General features: G+C 46.9%; 2 protein-coding genes across 3 annotated transcripts in view; both read left to right on the forward strand.

Moving 5' to 3' along the window:
• The first annotated feature begins 3636 nt into the window (after window positions 1–3636).
• Window positions 3637–6618, forward strand: mRpL1 (mitochondrial ribosomal protein L1). Of its 2 annotated transcripts, none has more exons than XM_025297184.1 (9): window positions 3637–3736; window positions 3854–3917; window positions 4251–4373; window positions 4492–4708; window positions 4787–4966; window positions 5103–5217; window positions 5291–5409; window positions 5557–5654; window positions 5737–6618. In XM_025297184.1, exons 1-9 carry the CDS (start codon window positions 3670–3672, stop codon window positions 5894–5896), a joined length of 1143 nt encoding a protein of 380 aa, XP_025152969.1. In that variant the 5' UTR covers window positions 3637–3669; the 3' UTR covers window positions 5897–6618. The 2 variants fall into 2 exon arrangements, with proteins under 2 accessions (XP_025152969.1, XP_011153153.1); XM_011154851.3 differs by having other exon boundaries at window positions 3718–3736; window positions 4184–4373.
• An 896-nt stretch (window positions 6619–7514) lies between these two features.
• The window catches only part of Cad99C (cadherin 99C), a 143102-nt gene continuing 125118 nt past the window's right edge, over window positions 7515–25498 (forward strand). Inside the window, exons 1-2 of the mRNA XM_011154852.3 lie at window positions 7515–7874; window positions 8066–8264. Of these exons, the coding sequence (XP_011153154.1) occupies window positions 8262–8264 (3 nt within the window). The 5' untranslated portion in view covers window positions 7515–7874; window positions 8066–8261. The remainder of the gene's footprint in view (window positions 7875–8065; window positions 8265–25498) is intronic.

The raw sequence follows: 25498 nt of genomic DNA on the forward strand, positions 1-25498 counted from the left end.
GCGAAAATAAAATGTGACTTCTTAATGCTTTGTTGAATTATACTATTTAGAAACATAAGTAATTCTGGTACATTTCGTCACAATTATACTAATTAAAAATAAAAAAAATGTTTCTGACCTGTCGTTTTTAGTTATACTATCTCAACTAATCGAAAAGAGAATATATCAAATGATTTGAATCTCAACTACCGTCGTTAGTTTCTGAATGCCCGCTACGTGTCACTGCTGTCCATAACGAACAAACGAGGTAGTACAACTCAACGTTTGATCAGCCATCTTTTATTTTCAAGCAGAGAAGAACCTAAAGCCAGCGGCACACGGTGCTTGTTTTTGTGCTGGATTGCTTGCTGGATGAAAATACTGCGTTCTGATTGGTGCATTTCCGAAGATGGATGGAAATGCACCAATCAGAACGCAGTATTTTCATCCAACAAGCAATCCAGCACAAAAACAAGCACCGTGTGCCGCTGGCTTAAGAAGCGGCGTATTTGGCGACACCTAACCGACTTTCCACAGTGGGAAAGGATGCCATCTGCATCCATTTCAAGAGGGGAACTACGATGCTACATCCACTTTCAAGTCTTGGCGGTAAAACCTGCATGTGCTGGCAGTCCATGCTACATCCACTTTCAGGCGGTTTATGTCGCCGCTACAACCATAATAGAGTACTTGACAAGCACGATCTCGCATATTGTTACGCGTTTATAACATGAATTAACATGTTAACATATACAAAAAAAAAGAATTGACATTGTGTATGATTAATATCATGAAGATCATACGAAGTGTTCGGTAATTAGCTGCCAACCCGAAGTGTGAGGGTAGATAGGATTGAGACAGACATAAAAGTCCCATACCGTTTTAAGGAGACAAAGGCGCGTTCTTGTATCTTGAACCGTTCAGGAGATATCGAAGGTTAAAGTATTTCAAATTGTACCGTCAATACCTCCGCTTCTACTGGGAATAGAGAGTCGTGATTTAGGGTGAGAATAGGGTTGATACAGGACTATATTGTTGCAAAAAAAAAACGTGCCTGTATCTTGAACCGTTTAGGAGATATCGAAGGTTAAAATTTTCCAAATTTTACCGTTAAAATCTCCGCTTCTATTGGGAATGTTTTCAATTATATTTGAAATAACTAAAACTAACAACAAGAGGAGATACGTTTTAGATTACAGAAAGGTTAAAATGCTGCGAAACATCGCTGGGAAGCTGCACATGGCGGTGCGGAAGAAATTGGTGTTTCTGGGATTTTGAAACACCCGCGATGACACTCTCAGAGTGTCTGACGTATCGAGAGCAGAAAAGCAAAAGGAGCGAAAGGCTGTCTCATGCAATTGGCAAATATGTCTACAGATTCTCCCGCTCGCTTGCCGCAGCGTCGCAAACCCCGGAATACATCCGGTCGTAATTGAAGTTTCGCAATAAGGCACCCCCCTCTGCTCGAAGAAGAGAAATTTTTTCAGCGAATTACCGCCAGAGGATTAACACATTCGTCCCCATCCGCTTTTATTGATGTAAATAATACGCGGCACGTGTGGGAGCGAACGTGTCGGGAGATCAATTGACAATCAAGAGACACGGTAGTGTCTCGAGCCAAGTGCACGCGAGAGCGAAGCGACCGGGGGGAAAGAGCATTCGTTATCCCGAACGACGCTTCGTCAAAAGCACGGCTACCAGCCCTCTTTCGCTGCGAGGAAATTATTCGATGTTCCGATCACGCGGAACAACGCTCGAACAAAGCTGGAGCGCCACCAAGAAATCGCAATTGCACGCGATAGGAGGCCGAGCAGCGTGCACGTGCTGCCTCTGCTTTAATTAATCCGAATGTGAGTGCAGTCCGGACCTAAATATCTGGCGCAAACTACTTTTTCGTTGTCGTTGTTGTTGTTACTGCGCCGCGGAAGCAGGCCTTACGCCACGTACGTATCGTCCGTGCCTCGACAATCATCCAAAACGCGTTTCCCTGCGAGCGAGCCGCGCCCGCATAATACCGCCGATTGTCCTTACATTAGCGCGACGCGACGCGACGCGTCGCTCTCGGCGCGCTAATTTACCATTCGTACCTTTGATTCGGAATCGAATACGCGAGTCGCGTTTACAGTCAAACTATGCCGCTGGAAACTGTCTCTCTCTCGCAGTGTTTCAAGGCGGAATCGAGGTCGAGGAATTAATTCACGTATTCGTCGAGATATTATAATTGCTATTTGGCTCTGAGCTAGTTTATTCAACCAAGTACGCGGATAGAAAAGCGATTTGTGTTAATTGTTCATTTTCTCTCACAGAGAAACGAGAGAGAGAGAGAGAGAGAGAGAGACTAAATCAGTATCGAGAATTACGTACTTGACGAAACGTACTATAATTGCTATTTAATTCTGGGCTAGTTTATTCAACCGCAAGTAACTCTAATAGACGAACGATTCGCGTCAGTTCTCCTTCATGTTCTTCATCTTGTCTTATAGAGGAGTGAGACAATAAACTAGTATCAATAAATTAGTATCAAAATATTATCAATATTAATATCGAAAATCACATACTAGACGGGACGTATTATAATTGCTACTTAATTTTAAACTTTATTCAATCCTAAACTTTATTCAATTCTAAACTTTATTCAATCCAAAACTTTATTCAATTCTAAATTTTTATTAATTTTAAATTTTATTCAATTCTAAAATTTATTCAAACAAGTAATTGGGATAAACGAACGATTCGTGTCAATTTCCCTTTTTCTTTCATACAGAAGTGAAAGAAGAGTAAATCAGTATCAGTAGAAAAATATTATCCATATCAATATCGAAGATTGAATATCGATCAATATCGTAAATTAATGTCGAAAAATTGTCAAAGTGCAATGACAATTTGTTTCCAATTCTCAATTACTTACCCCTCTACTTTATTCGACAGATCAACTCGAATAAACAAACGATTCGTATCAATTTTCCTTCTCTTATGAAGAAATAAGATAGTAAATCAGTAGCAAAAATCGAAGATCGATCAATATCTAATATATTCATGAAATTAACACAGATAAACGAACAATTCGTATCAAATTTTTTTCTCTTATAGAGACATGAAAGAGTAAATCAGTACCGAAATCGAAGGCCGATCAATATTTAACTTATTCATCAAATTAACACGGATAAATGAACGATTCGTATGAATTTTTTCTTCTTATAGAGAAATTGAAAGAGTAAATCCGAAAATCGAATATCGATCAATACCGTAAATCAGTGTCAGAAAATTGTCCAAGTACAATGACAATTTGTTCTCATTTTTTAGGTTTACTTACCCCATTAATTTACTCAACAAATTAACTCGGATAAACGAACGGTTCGTATCAATTTTTCTTGTCTTATAACGAAATGAGAAAGTAAATCAGTACCGAAAATCGAAGATTGATCAATACCTATCAAATATGTATAGAAATGCATATGTACAGAAAAAGAATCATGAGGCTGTTGAACGAGGTGTAAGTTTGTGCGCGATGCCGTGTTTCTCAAACCCGCAATTATAGGCGTACCACAGACACGAACCGCCAGTAAATGGGCGTAGAACGGACACGCACCAAATAGAGACTTTACCGGCAGCGTCTGCAAATGGGCGTAGTCAACGTAGTTCCCGGCTACAAATGGGCGCAGATGGTGTTAAAATCAGTCATCAAAATGCATGTCGCCAAAAACGCCGGCGTGGCCGCTCTCAGGCTTCTCTCTGCTGATATTATCTCGGTGGATAAGTAAGGAATTTTTTCATTTTGAAATAACGTAATTCGACGAATTCAATGAAATTTCATTCATTATTTGAAAACAAGGAAAAGACAACTGAACTTTTTCTATGAAACATCTATCGATAGATCGTGGTTCAGACGACCCGTTAACTCCGATCCGTTTGATGAAACATGGCGGTAGCTACTGGAGGTATATGCTTTATCCAAATTCTTCAAATATTTTAATAATATTGTGTATCAGAATAATCACACACTAAAATTTTACTGATCTTGTTGATCGTTATTGACGAACAAGCATGATGACACGATCTCTATAACAAGTGTCTTTGTAAAATGGTTCTCATGTGTATAACCTCTCATATCTGTTATTTGCTTGACTAGATAGAACAGTGTTATATTTTAGAATAAAATAGTGTTATATTTGTCACGTCTAAAAAGAAGTTGTGTCTCTTACAGGCTGGCTACTAAATAATCTCTCTTTGAGTTACAAATATGTGACAAGCTATAATTTCCTCTCTATTAGTTTTTTACAATCACGGAATTATGCTGCGAGGAAAGGTACCAGAGAAAAAGCCAGGAAGAAAAAAGTCAAGGTAGTCATTGAGAAAGTGGGCTTTATTCCACATAACTTGAGAGCAGCAAAAGAGTAAGTATTTTATTTATATAACAGTTGTGAATAATATCATTATATCTTTTACTTTACAACTGAATTGTTTACGTTTTATTCTATATATTCATTCTATATTCTCAATTGTTTCCAATAGTGTGGCTAAAAAAAAGAAGATCTTATCCTTGGAAGATATCGCAGAAAATGATAGTAAAAAGAGTGAAGCAGTAGATAATGTATGGATTATAAATCAACATAAATGGAAAGTCTATTCATTCGAAGAAGCGGTGCAGGTTCATCGTGAAATGCATCACCCCACTATGCATAACTCACCAAATGCATTTATAAAAGCATTTATAGAATTGGATATGCAGGTAGGAAGAAATATATATATATATATATATATTTGAATCACTCATTATGCATATACATGTAAAATTGTGTCTTATTAGGGTGTGAAAAAAACAAAATTTGTTGAGACTTTCTCAAAAATAGCATGTATACCAAATAAATTTGAACATGGCCAAGTGAGGAAAATATTGGCATTTTGCAAAAGTCCTGAAATGCAAGATCTTGCGAGAGACACTGGTGCCCACTTATGTGGTGGTAAAGAGTTAATAAAACAGGCTCAGGTATATGAAAATATATATTATCGTTTTTATAAGATATTAAAATAGCTATAAGTAGTGCAAACCATACATATGGAATTATGTAATGATTACATTTTTTAAGTAATCCATTGCTCACGGAATCTATATGTTATTTTAGCAAGGAGTTTTCTCAGTGAAGGAATATGATATCATTATATCAGAACCAAGTTTGTTACCAGATTTGCTATTAATTAGAGGCATTTTGAAAAGAAAATTTCCTAGCACTAAACTGGGTAAGTAGAAATATGTAGTAAACAAATTTTGGGATCATTTCTGTGATATATCATACGATTTATACTTTATTAGGTACTTTGGGTAATGATATAAATGCGCTTGTTATGAAATTTCTAAATGGTGTGAAGTATACAGTAAAACCACACGACCTGCTAAAGTCTTATGGCACAACTGATGTTATATTCGGGACGGTAAATTCTTTATGTTATATATTATTTCTGAAATTATTTGTATAGTTTTATGTTATTTTCAATATCGCAAATGTATCGTATGAACTATACATCTCATCAGTTGAACAACTCGAAATCGTCGATCAATTTGTTGTGTGACGATTTCAGCTTAATATGGATGTGAAACAGTTGGAAGAAAATCTCGCTGCTGTTATCACTGATATTAACGATGCGAAGCCACATCGGCCGGGACCTTTCATCACAAGGTGATTTGAAACACTACATGTATTAAAATGACGATAGCATTCTTAGATGTTTTATAATCATGAAGTTATTATACTTTAACAGAGTCCGCCTTATGAGTCTACCCTTGCCAGAAATGTGTAAAATTGAATTTGAGCAGTATTTATCGACAGATAAAATAGCCGTAAAAGAAGAAGAAGAAGAAGAAGAAGAAGAAAAAAGAGAAAAAGAAGATACACAAGAGGCTGTCATTGCGTCTCATTAATCGCTCGTAGAGACACCAATAGAATAAAAATTAGTTATATATATATATATATATTTTTTTTTTTTAAATAATAAGAACCTTTGTTTCCCTCCTGTTATCGCCATTACTTACCAATACATACGATTTATATAAAATAATCATATACACTTCAAAGCTATATGTAAATCAGTTGACCTACTTACAGAGAGATTACGCTTCTCATTTTTTTAATGAGTTTTCGACACATTAATATCAAAATGTTTGTAAATTTTGTAAATTGCATATCGTACCACATATACTCCTCTAACTATCTACAGTATGATTCTACTTTTTATTCTGCATTCTGTGTTAAATTATTTTGGCGTGAGATATATTGCTACATTTATATATTATTATCCATAACGCTACATAATCCGAATGCGATGATCCTTCATCGAAAGATACATGATTATACAGGACATAATCTCATTAACGCCAATCACGCAACTTGAAAACACAATGATTATGATCCGCTGCTTGTGCTTTAATAAGTCACGGTAGTGCGATGATAGAGAGGGGAACAGACACGGCGCTATAGTTCCCGGTGCCTCAAGCAAACATGCTGGGTTTCTTTGATAAGTTCTTACGGATTCTTGCAAGAAACTCAAAACTGATACCTCTATAATCAAGCGCTTAATTTTTCTCGTTCTTCTTTGACGACCCGTCGTCGTCGAAAAAACAGTCGAAATACAATATCAAATAAAGTCACGTCTATTCATAAAAGTATCCCCCTCGAACCGATCACAAAGATCCCTACGAATTTATTGAACAACCCAATATTTACTGTTAATGAATGCTGCGAGGCAATTGTTTATACGGACCGTTGTATGCACAAGGAGATTTCGACAAGAACATTTATTGATATCTTCTGCCACGTGCGAAGCTTTCTAGCGAAATCGTACAAGTTCAATATGAAACCCTTGTGCACACACGTTGCAAACACCTCTGCAAATAACGAGCTACAGTTGACCATAGCTCGAAGTGAATGCCTCGATCTTATATCGCGTCGAGGCATTTTACAACAGCAGAATCTATATACCGGAGAAATATTTCATCATACGAATTTGTACATTTCTTTGACGCGTTTCATGGCGTTTGATGGGATCCTCGATGAATATGCCTAATATTTGAGACGTCGCGCATGCGATTCCTCATCGTGATTCAAAAGCGAGGATTCTGCAGACGCGCAAAAGTGTTTATTATAATCTAACGCGAATTATAACGCCGACGAGGCTTCTGCAAAATGCACCATCGTCGTCGAGCTCGTAACGCGACGGAGGAGCGACGGGAGAAGCGAGCGGACGGACGACGGACAGAAGAGAGAGCGCGATGGCAGGGGCGAGCACGTCCGAGGATTCATCGCCATACACTTTCACACACAATGCACCATCACCCAGTTCGAGCAGCGCGTAGAGCCGTCTCTGCGGGAAACCGCGGGAAGCGCGCTCGTACGACGAAAGGAGCGAAGGAGGCCGAAGAAGGAAAGGAGAAGGAGGTGAGGGCAAGTGAAGCGAAGGAAATGAGAATGGAGAACGGTGAGCGGCCGTGGTGGTGCGGCATCGACCTGGTGGAGGGGCGACGACTCACCTACCTGCCGGTCGTGGGCTCAGTCGGTGTCCGCCAAGTTGAAAATCCGTCGCTTCTCTTGCCCTTCTTACGTCGCGTAACTGTATTACACAGCCCGGCCACACGCCATCCTCGTGCAGCCCCGCGCGCGCGCGCGCGCACGTGCGAAATCCGCTCTTCTTTTTTACTTCAGTGAGTAGGAACAAACGCGCGCGCGCGCGCTCGCTCGCGAGTACGTCGCTCTTGCCCAGGGGATGGTGCCGGCCGGTTCGCCGAACTCTCCGGTAGCCGATGTCGCTCGTCACCTCGCGGCGGCACCTCGGCTAGCAGTCCTCGCTCGGCCGTAGGGGATCCGTCGGGAAATCCGGGAAACACCGGGAAATAGACGTGCTAGGTACTGTGTCCACGTGTATGGGAAAAAGTGAAGACGCGCGCGCGCGCGCGCGCACGCACGTACACACGCGCATACGCACATACGCACGCACGCACGCGCGCACGTACGTACGTACACGCAGGTGCGCGTTTTCGCGACAGGCGTTTGTGCGTATGTGTGTTTACGTATGGTGATCCGTGCTGACTGTGCAGGGTGCAACGACTCGGCGAGAAAGAGAGAAAGAGCGACGGACAGCCGATTTCCAGCCGAGCGCGAGTGTTTTCCTCTCGTCCCGGCGCCGCTGCTCCGATTGTTGCTACGCCGGCCGCCTCTCCTCTCGTAGACATGCACCTGCTGGACGTCCAATTGCGGCATTAGGTGACATATAGGCGCACACGTGCACCAGTCATGGTAAGTTTCACATGTCTCTCCTTGACTCGGGACGCGCCGAAGCGCGTGAACGTACCTGCCGACCGTTCGGCTCGGATGCCGTTCCCCGAAAGGTCTAAAACGGTCTGAAACGGACGGTCCAAGCTGCAGGCAACGCACGTTCTTCTCGGATGCACTTCGGAATGCAGCCGGCGTATCCAACGAGGGGATTTTTCCTCTGGGAAACGCGTTCTCCCATTGAACGTTGGCTGCCTTTCGAAGCCCGGCGTCGGGAAAAAACGCATGCGCGAGTGCCGTTGCGCGAGCGTGCCTCGACAGCGCTTCGTGACTGTAAGATTTATTTGTGCTTCGTATCGCTTTTCGCAAGCCTAAAATTGACGTGACTCAACGCGATGTGCGCGAGCGCTTTTCCGCTTATCGCTGCGCTTATCACTGAATTCTAATCAGCTATTCGGCTGTTCCCTTTGACTGCGTTTCCACACATCAGGCGTCTCCAAATCACCCTGGGCTGCGTTCGGAACTCGGATGTGTATCCGCTGTGTTGGTACGAGAAAGATACAAGAATGAGATCAAGAGAAAAGGGAGCATTCTCGCGGATGACTCGAGGATGACGCGTTGTTCGTTGGCGAGACCTTTGCGCGTATCGCGTATCGCGTATGAAAGTCAGCAAGGGAGTGCGTAGAGAAAAATTGGAAAATTCCCGTGGGAGTTGGGGGGGATAAAGCCGATTCTGGCGCGTACACGCAACACGCAACCTACAAAGCCGAGGCCTGGTACTTGGCCGAAGACACGGCATCGGCAACGTGTTATTACGAGATACGGTAAACGCTAAAGCGCAACTCTCATTTCTCACGAGTTTTACCGATCCCTCCCCCCGCCCCGAGCAATTATGGAAAGCATCACTGCGAAATCACTGAAGCTACGCGGCTGCTCTCTCACGTGCGCCAAGTTTAAAGGGCGTCTTATAAAGGTCGACGTGACGGGACACGGCAAGGGAGCGGGCCCTGATATCTTCATTTCGCTCGTACGCGAACTGCTGAGGGGGGAGCTCCCGCGAGGTGGATACAGCCGGGGGATCCCCGTCCGTAATTTGTGCGGCTGTCGTTATTACGAGACATCGGCGTAGCACACGCGAGCGCACGCCATCTCGTCTGTGTGAACCAGCAATCGACATTCGCGAGCGTCGATAATCGCGCGCGGACTCAGAACACAGACCTGTTCTGCATAACGCATAATACACGACGCATAAGAGAATCAACCAATCAAAGTTCTTCATTTCTATCCTGAGGGAGGGAAATGAAGACAACTAATTGGTTTGTTCTCTTGTGCGTTATGTGTTGTGTGTTATGCGAAAGCCTGTGCGCTCTTACCTTATCGCTACACTTTCGAGCCGAGACAAACTCGTCGCGGGTAAACACCGGCGGGCGGCGACGAGAAAGCGTTTACGTAAGCGCGCGCGTCGGGCTTGACAAATCGTCTGGAAAATATCTTTTGTCCGACTTTTACCGCGCGGTGTTGTTATCAGTGGTGACTGGCGAGAAACGTCAATTCGAATCACGTCCCGGGGTGTTGCGCTCCGGCGACTATTCCGGCAGCTGTTTCGCGCGATCGTGACGGAGCTAATGGTCGAGCTGCTGGTACATGGTTGACCATTTGAGAAACGATCAGAGTTACCGATCATGAGAGAGAAATTAATCGGAGCATTTCGAGATTGATCAATCCGAAAAGCTCCGATTGCTTCGGATCGAGAGTCATCGCATCTCTCCGCTGATAATTGTCTTCGCGTCTGTTTCTTCACGTCGAGCATTCTCATGCTCCTGATGACAGAAGTCGATCGTCGAGATCTCGATATCTCAAGAATCTCGAAACTCTCGGCATACCTACGATCTGTCTCATCGCGGTGTTTAACGACGTCTCGACGCGACCGCTGCTTCCGGTGACTTTCTGTCACAATCACGGGCCATTATCTTTCCGACTGTCCAAAGGACTATCCCAATTTCCGAGACAGGTGACCAGCCGCGCGCTTTATGAGAATTGCCGGTTAATCCGGCGTAATCCGGGGCGTCTTCTCGTGTCGCACTCGATATGCTTTATCCGACGCCGCGGATCTCTCTCACTCGGCGGAACTCGCCACTCGCAATGTTGTTACGCATTGCTTGCCGGCAATTTTAATACGTACGGCCGTCGTATCGACGGGCGTACATTCCGGATTATTATCCACCGCCGGGCGTTTTATTAACACACGATGAAGTTACGGTTTCGCGTACGCACGTGCCCGGTCGCGCTCGGGCCAGTCATGCGTGCAGGATCGCCGCGCCGGCGCAGAGCCTGGCTCCAGAAGCGGCCGAATGCAAATCATACCTGTCGGGAGTTACGTGTCTCTGCGTTCCCCCCCCTATCCCCCATTTTCCTATCTTCCGTCGACGCACAACGGCGGCGGTATCCTAATCGCATATCCTAGCTCGGCGGCTCCGCGGCGCCGAGACGACGCGGCACTCGCGTGCAACGACACGAGCTGGTCCCTTTCTCTCCCCCTTCCCCCGTTTCCTGCCTCCCTCCCCTCTTTCCGTCCCTCTCTCTCTCTCTCGCTCCCCGCCCTCTCCCACCATCTCCATGCCCTCCTCGGCGTTTCCTTCGGCTCGTTTTCACGCTCGCTCGCCGGAAAATTGCAAATCGGCTAATTTCCGCGAGAGCGCGGCGCCGCGAATTTCCTCGACGGACCTCCTCCCCGCCCCCCCCCCCGTGACCTTTGCGCGCGTCTCGCGAGACTCACCGACATGGCAAGTGGCGTTTCCGCGATGCATGTCACCAGCACGTCGACCGATTCGCGCCGGGGAACTCGCCGAAATAGATACGCCCTGACGTAACCGGATCGAGCAATCGCGCCTCACCTCTCGCGGCTTGTCTCTCTCTCTCTCTCTCTCTCTCTCTCTCTCTCTCTCGTGCTTTTTTCTTCTTCTTCTTCCTCTCCTCTTTCCTCTGCGAACGCCTCGTTTCTTGGCGCGCGCGTTTGGCCGAGTTGCGAGATCGATCCAGTTTCACGACCGCTCGAAAAACACCGAAAGCCTTTTACCCCCCCCCCTGGCGTGCGCGCGGGAGCGCAGCGTGTACCGCTTTGCGCGACCTGTTAATCGGACACCGCGATAAGATATCACGTGGCACGTTTTTCAATCGTTCCTAGGCACTCGGCTGGTTTTTTTATGCCTCACGGAGAGAGAGAGAGAGAGAGAGAGGGAGAGCGGGGCTGTCGTGCAACTGATTTTCCGATTTTCAGCTGCCCGCCGACCGGACGAGAATTCGATTTCGCAGCACGGAACGTCTACTCCGATCCAGTCGATTGTTCCCAGTCATCCCAATCGAGTTGCAACGCGGCCAAATGTTCGGACGAATGCTCTCGCTCGCGATAACAGACTTTCCAGCAAACTCCCCATCCTGTGCGCACAAACCGAGATTTATTTTCCCCTGCGCGGCACTCTCGATAAACGGATACATCGTTTTCCCATCTCCTCAGTGTGCTGAAATTTGTAGCGATAAATTGCAGTTCAATTGCGATTCAGCGAGACACCAAGAAATCGCTCCGGCTTCTGTCGATACATTGATCATTTTATTTTCTGCTCATTAATTATTGTACAAAGTCCTTTTCCGCGGTAGTAACATCGTTGGATACTGAAAGGTGTAAATGAACGGAAAAATATTGGTTAATTTTTCGTCGATTTTGCCGATAGAACTAGCTGAGTAGGTCACCTTCGAAAAATAGTATCTGATTCCTCTTTGTAAGATGATCCCTCGTGCGCTGCGATTGAATATCGCAGAGATATATCGCTTCGTCTTTCTCTCCCGCGCAAAATGGGAGAATTATTAAGGCAGTAGTAACCTCGGGTTATTAGTGACTCGTTGCAAAATGCCAACGTGACATTCACGCGGTGGATCAGCGAAGGAAAGTCAGAACGGGCGAGCAGAGACACGAGGGAAAGGGAGAGAGAGAGAGAGAGAGAGAGAGAGAGAGAGAGAGAGAGAGGGAGAGAGAGAGAGAGAAAGAGAGGGAGAGAGAGAGAGAGAGAGAGAGAGAGAGAGAGAGAGAGAGAGAGAGAGAGAGAGAGAGAGAGAGAGAGAGAGAGAGACAGAGAGACAGAGAGAGAGAGAGGGAGGGAGGAGGAGAGAAAGACTGAGAGACCGGGAGGGGAGGAGCAGGTATATCAGCTAAGGAAAAATGACGGATACGAAGCGGTTATGTGCCAGTCGACCGGTTCTTCTTGTTACTCACTTCCTTCGCGAGACATATACTGGGTGACGATGACAACGCGTCCGTTGCATTAACGCGCCGGACTGCATCCTGGATGCTGGCTGGAGAGAGAGACGATTCACCCTCGAGCAGTCCCAACGTGACTGGATCGACGAATCGGGAATCGCACAAAAAATTCTGTCGTATGCAATTGAAATATTTCAGCCGAAGAGAAGAGGAATAGAGAAGAAGGATAGGTAATAGGTTGGAGAGAGGAGGTAAGAATAATAGCGAAAGAGAAGCATCGACATTTATACAATATAATCAGGAAGGGAGGAGGAAGTAGAGACTGTGAGTCAAAAGCGACTCGGCAGCCCCGGCGTGACTAAATTTCAAGCGACGTGTCTCGATAATGAATTCGACGTTTCAGGCACGGGATTAAAGCGTATTAATTTCTTCGCAATGGCGCACTTGGATAATCTCGACCATCGCCATCACCGTTCGTTTGCAAATACCGCGGCGTCCATGGCGCGAACAGGAAGCTCGGCGTATAATGGGCGTTAGATAAGTATTAAATCTTCCTCATCCCCGCGCGCGCGAATCCTTTACTGCCAACGGTAGTAGTCGCTCGTGAAATTCGCCATAAAGCGTTCGCATCGACGCTTGAACTCTGACAGACGCAATAATCGAATCGTCCGGCTAATGGGCATCGCGATGAAACGATGATTCGTTAATCGCGGACAAACGATAAGAATTGAAACTTGAGCCGTCGCCGATACTGAAGCGACTCGAGCGCCGACGTGCGTGCTGATATTTAGCCAGTTTACACCTCCTACGAAGAAGCACGTCGAATCTGCCCCCGCTTCTCCCTCCCTCTCCCTCCCTCTCTCTCTCTCTCTCTCTCTCTCTCTCTCTCTCTCTCTGTCTCTCTCTCTCTCTCGTATCCGCGACTACGAGGCAATTTCGACTAATTCATTAATGAGCTGCACTAGCGTGCGAAGAATTAACGAGATAGAGATCCGCTCTAAGGATCCGCTCTATCCGGTCTGCTCTCTTTCCCCGCGGAGGATGTGCAACCGTAACAAAGGGCGAATTCTCATGGCGCTCGCGCAAGGCACGGCGCTTAAAGCACCACGGCCTTTTTTCCCACGTGTCGGCGTTGCGCGGCTTTCGCGTGGAAGGAGAACATGCGACAACGTCCAGCGAAATGCAGACGTAGCGTTGCGATAAACGTTACCTTCCTGTTTCCTCATGTGGCGCGACGCACCGCCTCGTCCGCGATCAGCCTGACGGTCGTGTCTGCATTGATGATAGCGAGTCGCGACGCAAGAGACGCTGTGGACTCTCGTCCACGATTTTGAAACGCCTCTTGCCCGCGCTGTCGATATCCAGCAGCTTGCGACAAAATGAATCGCGACGAGAGCGAGCAGAGATTTTGCTCCTCAACTCAGCCCGCGCTTGATTCCTCGGCTGACCTAAAATCATCATGCCGGGGAAAAGAATTACTTTCCGCGGCAGGCGAGACCCGTTAGCGCGCGCCGCTGTCGAAACGTCGTTCCTGACACCGAGTGCTGAGGTCCCACGAAGTCGCAGTTCTCGAAGAGCCGCACGCGTCGGACGGCGAATGCGAGAACCACCATGGAATCTGTTGCACGTCAGCGTTACGCAATCGCAAGTCGTCGCGATCGCGAGGAATTGCGAGGCGAGCCGCTCGTAGATCCGATCCCGCTGTTTCAAGGAATCGTAATTACACACTTCTCGTTCCCGCGAGGTGACTCAAGAACGCGCGCGCGCGCGCGCGCGCCCCGCGAAATTGCCGCGGACGATCGATGAATCGTCGCGTCGGGCCGAGATCTCTCCGGCTGTCGCAGATGGAAAGTCGCGATCTCCGCGAGCGGAGAGTGATAAATCCGGATAAATCGCAGGCCCGAGGCCGCGTTTTCATTTCTCCTCGCGCGCACGGCTGCCTCCGACGCGTCAGAGGCGCATCGCCCTCTCATTAGCGCTAATTAGGCGCGAGGAAGCGATAAGCCGCGGTGCTCTCGCGGCTCGCGTAGATTGCGTTGTCGTAGCGTTCATTTGCGCGCCGATATCGCGCGCACTTCTCTCATTTGCGCGCGCCTTTCCTTCATGATCCCCGCGTGGATGTTCGTGTCTCGCCTGCGCGGCGGAAGATTCCTCTTGTTTCACGGCTACGAGAGTCGAGTTCCGCGGCACGAGAACTCGACGTCTGCAGGAAATCTCTCGCAGCCGCGATGTTCCGCAAATTTTTTTGCGGACGTCACTCTCGGGGTTTAAATTTGTGAAATATGTTGTGTCGCTGGAACTCCTCAACCATACACGTATCCTTCCCTCTTTTACCTTCTCGAGCGTGGAGGCGGTTGGAGTTAAAAAAAAACCTGGAGGGTTCTTCGGTGTTCGGGTCGTATTGTCGTCTCCTTCGCAAGTCCTTATCCTCGCTCCCGCGAGAGAAGAGCTCACGTCCTTTTTCACCGGTCGGCCCGTATGTATGCGTATAATATCGCGACACCGGGTATTCACGCGCCTCTTTCTCGGGTCGGCTTAAGCGGGCTAACACGAACGAATGTACAGTTACACGAATCGCCGAAGCCGGAGGAGGAACGCGTCACGTAAAAAGGAGGCCACAGGCGACCCGACCGTCACCGTTACATCGGCGCCCACGGCGAGGCACCTCGGCTCACCTCGATTTACGGCTAGTTTCTCGTAGCTTCGGCGCACCACGTGTACGACGCCGCTCCGCGTTTCGACGCTATACGCTTGACCTCTGCACCCACCTGTTCAGGTTTGCGCAGCTGGCCGCGACACCTCGTGCAGCACCTCGTGCAGCGGCTGCGCGACGAGCGTGTCTACGAACTGGGACACGCTCGTCGCAGAAGAAGCGTCCGGCTCTCTGCCGTTGCCGGATGTTTGACAATCCGGCGAGAACGAGTCCTGCAGTCTCGTCCTCTTTTCGTTCCCGATCGAACGGTCGGGTTGCAGTCCGACTGTGACTCGTATAGCCGTCGGGGCACTTTTCGCTCGGATAACTTACAGAACGGGTGGCAAGTCGGATCGATTTCAGAAGGGACGAAGGAACGCGTTTCAGAACAGGTGGAAATCTCCCCGCGATTTTCGCCGTGAAATTTCCTGAAGAAAGGAAGGAAAACGATCTATTATGAAAACGCGCGGAGAGGAGAGTTTGCGCGATCTCGTTTTGCGTCTTGATTTAAAACGCTCCGCTCGTTAATCGTCCGAGTTAAATGGCGTTGAGAGATAACGACGCCTCGATTATCTGCATATTTACCCAAGTGTCGGCGGATTTGCGCGCTTTGATATCGTAATATAAGTAAAGTTGCAAGAGTACACTCACCGGATGCGGCTGAATTGCCATCGGGAACTGACAGTTTTGCGGGAAGATCGAAATTACTACGGAAATCGACGCGGTACTGCATGAAACGATTCGCCGCACGAGATATGGAAAATTGCGCCGGCGAGCCGATCGAGCCGCACGCGAGCCGCTCGTTCGTTATCACGACCCTGTCATCGATACGATTTTCACCAGTCACGAAGATTCAAGGAATAAGAAAGAGGAAGCGCGGTCGACTTTCTTGTATCCTCCGGTGGTTCGCGTTTACCTGTTTGCTTTCTAACTTGCTCGCACGTTCCTCGGTGAAAGATCGCCGCGCATGTGTACATTGAAATGAAAAGGAATGTGTGTGTGTGTGTGTCTGTGTATGTGTGTTGTGTCTCCCTGAGTTTTGTTCGGAATTTACTCACCGAGATAATGCTCAATCTTTTTAAGTCGATTAAGGGGACTGGAGGGTCAGATTGTTGAAAGATCGTGCTTGTTTTTGACAATATTTTGCGATGAACTGAATAAGTGTGCAAGAATGAAAATTTTAGGTATATTTATACAACATATGAAGAGTAGAAAAATTTTGTCTATTAGCAAATACTCATATAAATATACGATATATATAGCTGAAATATACTCCCGTTTTTTTGTCAAGTTGTCGTTTTTGCAGTAATATTTCGGCTCTCGGTGGTCCGATCAGAGCGAATTTTAGCTAGAAATCTTAAGGAGGCTTATCACTATCCGATGAAGCACTATAAAAAAAATTGAACAAAATTAACAAAGTGGCAGCTATTATTAGGAAAAAACTCGAATTTTTCAGTTCTTTTACAATAAAAAAATTAATATCTCGAAATGAAATATTTTGATAGAGTTGTCCATGGTTCGCCTGAGAGCCAGATGAACAAATATTATTGCTTTAAAATTTCAAATCGATATGAAACTCAGTTTCGGAGAAATCACTGCAAAAAGTTGAACAACAAAATTTCGAGAAAAACGCGTTTAAAATTTAAATGGACGTATATATATTTATATGAATATTTGTTAGTAAACAACATTTTTCTACTCTTCATATGTTGTATAAATATATCAAAAATTTTCATTCTTACACATTTATTCAGTTCGTCATAAAATATTATCGAAAACAAGCACGATTTTTCAGCATTCTGACCCTCCAAGTCTCCTTAAACGGGGAAGATCGCAGTAATCATATTTTGCAGATTTCAAGAACGAATCGCGTTCTTCTTTCTTCCTGCACCGTTCTCTCGATCTTCTTAACTGTTTACGTTTGTCGAACGGAAAGGACTTGGGCGACACAATTCTCACATTGTTTTCTTCAGTTTTCCACTTGAGAATGTTTCCGTAAGTTGAGTAAGGAATTTTCTTAGCGCTCTCCTATGGTGCATTTTATCTTCCGAGTTCGTGCGCGGGCATAGCTTCGGCATGCGATTAATGCACAAGCGCATACAGGAAGAAGGAAGTTGGAGTACGGTAGCGCTAATGCACCTCGCGCTCACTAAATATCTCTGAAATTAAGCTTAGGCGAATTATTTTCGCCTATTACCGCCGGCTCTAATAGTCACCTTAACTGCATGTATTCACGTGATTCCCATTCGTGCAGTAAAGCGGCAGAGCGCCGCGCGCTTAAGGAGGATGATCAATCTTCCGCGATTAGAAACATCTCCAAATCTGCGCCGTCGCAGCTCCCCGAGCGTTGTGCATGCAAACTTAAGCAACCGGTTATTCCATCTCCGTAATGAAATCAATCAAAGATGAAGAAAAGAAAATTCTCCGCGGGGGGAAAAGCGGTCTACAACAATTTGTGCTTGCCGAGCTTGTATTACTCCGACTCACCTTTCTCTCTCTCTCTCTCTCTCTCTCTCTCTCTCTCTCTCTCTCTCTCTCTCTCTCTCTCTCTCTCTCTCTCTCTCTCTGTCTCTACAAAAGATCGGATGTCGAAAATTTGACGAAACCGGCTCATTTTCAGCGTCGGGCATTATTCGTGCATCGCTACGATCATTCCCCGATGCTATATTTGTACCACCGGCTCTCGTCTCTGCCTTTCTCCTCTCGGTCGCCTTGAAACGAGACGAATGCACTCGCGCGGTGCTGGAATCACCACGACCGCGAACTCTCGCGAGGGAGGGCCACTTACACGCCGCGGGATCCAACTTCGGGAAGTTCTTCACGTGTCAACAGGGAAAACGTGACGACATCCCCGCGGAGCGGAGTCCGACTTGTGCGTCGGTGCGGAGCGGAACGGAGCGCCACGTCGGGCAATCGCCTCGGTATCGCGTCGCCTCCCCGCGGCGAAGCGGTTTTGTTAACGTGGAATTCGTGTTGCCCGGTCTCGTGCGCTTCTCACGCGCTTACAGTTAGAACGGTTTTCGCAGGTCAGCATTCCCGCGCGCTCGCAGGTAACGCCGAGGCTCCCCGATCGGATTCTCCGTGAAACTTGGCGACAAACTCGCAGTTGCAGTCGAAACACTTTGCAACGCCGACAAAATCGGCCGTAATCAGTGATGACGGCCATGTCATTAGCGGGATTTGACGGGACTCTTGAGTCGAGAAGAAATCGCGCGCGTGTTTTTGCGCTCGGGAAAGCCGCCACTTCGCAGCCGATTTCTTCGACGAGCGCACTCCCGCGACAGTGGCTTCCACTTTACTTTGTACAACTGTACTTACTCTGTACTTTCGAATGAAAGTACAAGTTCTTATACATCGGATGCCGTCGAACGAGCGCGTTTCGCGTGACAAGGTACCTGCGAGCGTGGTATCGGTAAAAATGGCTAATTCCGCGAATGAAGCAGCCTCTGTTGTGTAACTGTAAGAGAAAGAAAAGTGGCCAACATCCTGACACGCGAGCTTATCGGTGCTCGTGAATAATAATTAGTTCCCGCTAATACAACATGAATGGGGGGAGGGAGGGGATTCGCGAGCGAGAGTTTCGATGATTCCGAGTTTCGACTTTACATGCCCTTTTTAAGGAAGTGGATTTTTCAAGCGCTTTCTCTCTCTCTCTCTCTCTCTCTCTCTCTCTCTCTCGGGCAGCATCAATCCGCGCGCCTTCCATGCGCATTAACGTGTGCTAATGTCGGTGATTAGGAAGTTGCGCCGTACCTCTCTCTGGCCGTCGCGGTCATAAATCAACGTTATAAATCCATACTTAAAGACCGACTGCGCTGAATGCGCGTACATCCGCGTCGCGTGTATCTATCGTTCGTTCGCGTTTGTCGCATTAATTATCCTTTCGGAATTACGTAGTTGTCGCGCCGCAAGACTGGTGGCGGTTTCTCGCGCCGCCTCGCCGAACGTGTCGATATCGTGTAATGCGACATTGCACTTAAGCTGAATCGTTCGCGGCGATAATCGCGCGGCGAGCGGCGCGCACGATGAGTCTCGTATCTTCATTCTCGTACATTTCCGTACGCATTTCCCGCACCTGTCGCTCACATTATCTCGGAGCTTGCGCTTTCCGCCTAACGTCTTGCAAAATTCTGCAAAGGGCGCTGTTGTAAATCCTGACGAGAGATCTCAACGTCGCGATCATCAGTCTCTCGTAATAATTCTCCATCAACGAGCAGTTGTGATTCTTTCTTTTCCGAGTAAGACGCTCGTCGGTCGCGAGAGCAGAGTCCTCGAAGTTTAACCCTTTAACGCCCGACTTTTTTCTATAAGTGTTTCAAGAATAAAATTTGAGTTTTTTGGAACTGAGACTGTAAGTAGTGATGACCAAAAAAAATATCAGAATTTTATATTGGTTTTTTTATCGTTCGTTTTTTGTTTATTGGTAAATATGATCCTAAAAGCATGTACGAAATGAGCAACCTGTACGGAGAAAAATGGAGGGTAATCTATACGACATAACTCTGATAGTCAGCTTGACATTTTTCAGCTGAAACTTTACTATATTTGTGAGTGAAGTTTATCATTCAGAGCGTCAAGCTTACTATTTCAGAAGAATATCTTATAGCATTTAGATAGTCAATCGTCCCTTCATTTTTCGCCGCATAAAAAACTGCAGGTCATCAGGTTTCACGAAAATAGCTTGATTTCTTGATTTTCGTGTCCGCCATATTGGGTTCGCCACTTTGAATTTCTGTATTCTTTTAATTGCACATTTTGCATCTGAGAAAGCTTCCAAATGTATAAAATTATAACAGATACCAATCTATTCATTTATAGTGCACTTCTAGATGTCAGTAACAATGCTAACTATGCCTATTTGGAATTTGACAAGACATGTTATCATTAAAACTGAGCTAAAAACAGACTAAACCGAATCTACATACAATCTATATACCATTTTTTAGAAGAAAAATTTACCTTTACAGTGCACTTTACTTATCACCTTTACAGTGCAGGTGCAAAGAAAACGAAAATATCTCCTTTTCCGACTAAGTTATGGATTCTGAAATGCGTTTCTGGTAACTATAGTTACCAGTAGGCATTAAAGGGTTAAGTCTCAAAGTCGCATTATTCGCACGTCACGACTGCTCTCTCGGAGCAATTTTCACGAGCGTTTCCCTTCTCTCTCGAGCATTATTATATCGAAAACAGCGCGACACCCTTCCGAGGGACTCTTCCAAAACAAACTTCCGGTCGTGTACGTGCAAACACGACGTTTAACATTACGCCGGACAGTCACGCGGCGGGACGATCTTATGCTTATATTTCCGGAATATCAGTTCGTAGCCGGCGTCGTAAGAACGCCTGAGGAACACCGCGTCAATGGCAGAAGAAGACGTATTCCCGTCGGAGGCGCGTCTCTGGACGCTGGAGAAGCGTTTTCCAGGGCGAGTTACCAGTTTAACCTTCTATATAAAGGCGTGCCGCTTTTAACCGCGCTGCCGATTACTAGCTGCGCGCGCGCGCTCGGCGGCTACGAGCAGGTCGTAGAGCAGGTAGCCAGGTGCACGATACGACGGGGGATAAGAAGGAAGAGTGTATACGTGGCGGAGTTTCTCGGTAGGACGCGGGGCAGAGCAGGGACGCGTAGTCGTGGACGACGAAATTCCTGCGGTGGAAATGGGCGTGGGTCGACAATTGGGCATCGTGAAGATAAGGTCGGGTCGACTCCACCTGGCGAGGGACAGGTACTGTCCTGAGGAGCCGCTGGGCCTCTGTGAAGTGATTAGTCGTTTTTCAGGCTGAAACCAAACAATGAAAGAATACCTTGTGTTGTCCGTCCAAAAAATAAACCGAACAAGAGCAGCGTGTTTAGGGCGTCTATCGTTGGATCACGGAGCGGACTGTGCTGTCGCGTCGCTATTGAATATGTTTAGAGTGAAAACTCGGTGGATTTGGTGATATTTGAAACATACTTGGTTAGAAATAGTTTGTAATATCCGGATGTTACTATTCTCACGTGAAAGCAGTTTAAGATGAGTCGTTTAGATTGACTCTTGAAATAACGATGGATAAATATTTTATGGGGTATATCGTGTGCTTTGACTCTCTCTCTCTCTCTCTCTCTCTCTCTCTCTCTACTTGTCGGGCATCGATCCAAGCAAAAGAAAATGCAGAAACGCGCCAGACATCTAGCATCCGAGCGAATCGTTCTTGGAAAATCGCACACGTCCACTTTCTCCAAAGTTACAATTCATTACGGCTCAGTGTCGCTTTAAGTTTCGACTAACGATCGAGGACGAGTCGAGCTTTCTCCGATCGAAGCGGAATATTATTTCTCTTTCCACCGTGTACGCGTATAGTAGTTTCTCGCGGGTCTCCATCATTTAATTTTAATGCATAAATCTCCGCAACGTTTCATTGCTATTCATAAGCGCCTGGAAGACTTGCCAACGAGTTTTTCGACGAATCGAGTCTGAGGGACATTTTATTTCTTCTCGCGCAGCCGTCTCGCTCCTTGCTCCGGCTGTTGGAATAAATTCTCCGGCTGACGCTCCGTATATCGCTAATCGTCGAGGGAAATCGTAGTTTTCTACAGAGTTTTCTTCATCAAGAATTTCCTCTCTCTCTCTCTCTTTCCACGATCCGAAAGATCGGATCGTAAGTCGTCGTGAAAATCTCGATTTTATCAAAAGATTAATATTTGGCTGGGATATTAAACATGGAGGTCTTGGATTCCCTCGGATCTCGCTGTGCACACCTGGCGGGAAGATTCTCCGACGTTATTCCCCTATTCAATGCGATCGGCACGTCCACTTTTGTACGAGATCGCGATGCTCCCCTTACCGCTTCTCACGGTGAAACTCGCTGCGCTCCCGCCGTGAAGGAGAAGCCGCGCACCGATGCGTAGTTTCGATTATTCTCGGCGCGGTAAGCGAGTGCGTATCCTGGACGCACTTGTCGACGGCTCCGCGTTATTCTCGGAGGCGAGCGCGGGCGCTCGCGAGGGCCCGGCGCGTATCGTAATTGCGAAGCTGCACGCTTCGAAAGGAAGATGGAAACGTTGTTGCGCGCCGACCTAACGATCCGATGCCTGCGAGCGTGCCTGTAATTAGCGTCTCGATTAGCCGGCTATGTGTGTCGGAATCGGTACCCCGGCGCAACGAAGGGAGACCTCGCGGCAGAGAGTCCGAAAATAAGTCCAACTCGTTCCGCTCGCTCGAGAGAGTTGCAACAGTTTCGGGATGGGTTTTTTAATTTCCAGTCGTCTCGTAGTCTCGCTGCGTATGACTGAATTTTACTTATCTTGATGCTCGATGGATATCGAGCGCTCCGAAATTGCGGGACATTTTCGGGCACGGATTCCCGGACTAATCGAGGAATCGACTCCTCTCGTGGAAATATCGAGACGACTGACTTGTATCTGTGTGTGCGTGATCGTAGCTTTTCATTACGTACACGATGACGCGTCTAGGCTACAATTTCTCGGCTCGAATTACGCACGCAAACGTCTTGAATTTCGTTCCATCATCGCAACATCTGTTTCCCGGGCGACCTATTACGACCGCGTTGTTGGCTTCAGTAATTAAGACGTCTTGGCAGGCAGCGCAATATCTCTCTCGCACTCGGCGATCCCGATCCCGAAGCGAGATCACGATCGACACGTTCGTTAGTACTTTGATGTTGCCTGTTCTACATCTTACGCTGATCGTCGCACGATATTTATTACGCTGGCGGAGGAAGCTGGCGTCTCCTCCGCATGCGTCAGCCAACGACGCAAGCAGTCATCGTCCTTATGAAAGGAAAAGCAAAAGAAAGAAAATGATGACAGAACTAAAGAAGTATCCAATCTCTCTGAGAGGTGTGCAATTTTCCGCAAACGGTCCAAATGTACTCTATCTTTTATCTCACCACGTGTGCGTATCGTCCGTTTCTCTCACACACAACGCGAAGCGTCGTTTCGGTATGCAGGTGCTCGCTCTCCTGGATCTCTCACGTGGATGTTGCAGGGTTTGACAAGACAAAACGCGACACGCTGCGTAACTTCTAATTTTATCAGCGTGCATGTATCAGTAGCGCATCCTTGTAATGGCGCCGCGGAGGCGCATATATATTTACAAAAATAAAATATCACAATTGTCCGCGTGACAGAAGTTCAATTACGTTAGATTAGCGAGCGATAACGTGGCGCCTTGCATCACACACACACGCACACACACACACACACATACGCAAACATACGTACGGCCTACAGAAACGGAAATGACTGGTCGGAGATCTCCCTGCTGCCGCGGCTTCCGGCTCCGATGCTCAGCCGAGTGAGAGCCGCACGAGCGACAAATGTCTCCGTCGAGGAGCGACCCGCGAGAAGAAATAACCCTCATTAAGCAGCTTCGGCGCGAAATAAGTCATCCGGCGGAGCTGCTTACGCTGCCGCGTGGCGCATAAACAGCTATGCGGAGCAGCTATGCCCACGTCTATCGTTCGCAATCTCGCGTCTATCGTTGCCGTCTATTTTATTCCGCGGCGGCACAATGGCGCACAGATATATCCGCGTGCCTCTCGACGGCGGGAATAATGGCATTGTTCGTAGCTGAGAAGTGTAATAGCGAGCGAGCGAGCGCGCGCGCGCGCGTGTGCTATGCAAATGCTATGCGTCCCGCATAATCGGCCTATATGACACCCACGTTCGCGGCCGGATGAAGAAGAACCGGAAGGGTTCACGCGAGCGAGCGAGCGAGCGAACGATGCCTGGGAGACGCGCGGCGTGGAATTTACGGCGCGCCGTCGCGAAAATGATCGCCGTTGTAAATTAATCCCGACGTCGCTGCCGATTCACGAAACGAACCTTCCTACTCCTCGGGGCCTCATTGTCCGTTTAAGCAGGCGGGACCTTGTCGATCCTCGACAAAGCGACGAAAGAGGGGAGTCAGGTAATTATATCGCCAAGGAGCCGGTAGTTTCTTGAAAAACTTGCCGACTGATTTTACACTTGCGAGAGGAATATTCATCTCGGTGAAGTTTCTGTTCTAATCTACTCGTCTAAGAGGACACTTCCCCTACTTACTATTTGCCTTCCTGCGTCTGGTCGATTTACCGCGGTGTTTGGCCGATCGAAGATTCGTTCTGTTCCATCGCAATCGTTAAGTTCCATACGTGGTTTGGCCAGTGCATCGCCTGGGTTATCGGTGATATTTGCTGTTACACGTGATATGTGCTTTTCACCTGAGGCGATATGCAGGGATAGTCTTGTTATGGTAATATTTGTTGAGGCGAACAGCGATATCGGGTCTACTCGAACGCAGTTTCCCAATGTTTGTTCTCTGTTTGTGCTTCCGATTTGATGCTGGGGAACCACTGGAATGTGCGTAATTTCAGGCCGAGGCCAGAGGAAGAGAAGAGCGTAAAATCTTCACAACGATTTCACAGCGATTCTCTGGACTCTTTATTCGCGACTGTTGTTTATCGGTTAATAACAAAAAATTTAGCAGTTTTAATTAATTTATTAATTTTCTACTTGACTATCTGTTGATTAATCATTACGAACTGAATTCTATATTTCCAAGGAGGAAAACAAGGCGCTCGCGCTCTCTTACTAAACGACATCTGTCGACATCTGTCGACGTCTTTATTTAACGCGTCTCTGCAATCGCATGCGCATTGTCACGTAGTCGCCACGATTGCGATATGCATCAGCAGAAAGTGCCTGATGTCGTCGTGACGTAATGTGGCTGCGAAAAGAAAAAGAAATGAGGATGTTGCGAGGCTCGTTTGTGTGGTGAGTCCAGACGTTCCCATCGTCGCTCCAATTTTCTTCATCATGCCGGTAATTAACTCTTAACCGGTTCGCCGGGTCTTTATGTAAACCCATCCGTGTAATTAGTTATCGAATTGGAAACTCCTTACCAAATTTGCCCCGCTGTTGTTGACGCAAACACCTCCGCCGCGGCTTTCTACCTCTCCTTGTGAGAAGTCCATTGTCAACAAGGAATAATTTGCTCCCGCACAGCGTTAAAATCCTTAACGTTTAATTACGCAACAGACGTTCACGTCCGTGCGTAACGTGAAGCCTTCTCGTCGCAAAGCAAAATATGACTGAACGTGTATAAACGTGTTAATTAATTTCTACTTGCCTACCCGATATCTCCGCGTGAAAATACCTTTCCCGCGTTTCGCGCCGCGCGAAAACGAGCGAAGACGAGTGAGTGGCGAAGACCGCCGTTTATTTATCGCGATTAAAGTAAGAGCGAGTCGACCGTCGGGTAATTATATTAGCCAAATATAATCACGGTAGTTAGCGTCAATTTCGCACGGAGCGTTACTTCATTACAC

This window comes from Harpegnathos saltator, unplaced genomic scaffold (assembly GCF_003227715.2).
Source record: "Harpegnathos saltator strain DR-91 unplaced genomic scaffold, Hsal_v8.6 scaffold171, whole genome shotgun sequence".
Classification (NCBI taxonomy): Eukaryota; Metazoa; Arthropoda; class Insecta; order Hymenoptera; family Formicidae; genus Harpegnathos; species Harpegnathos saltator.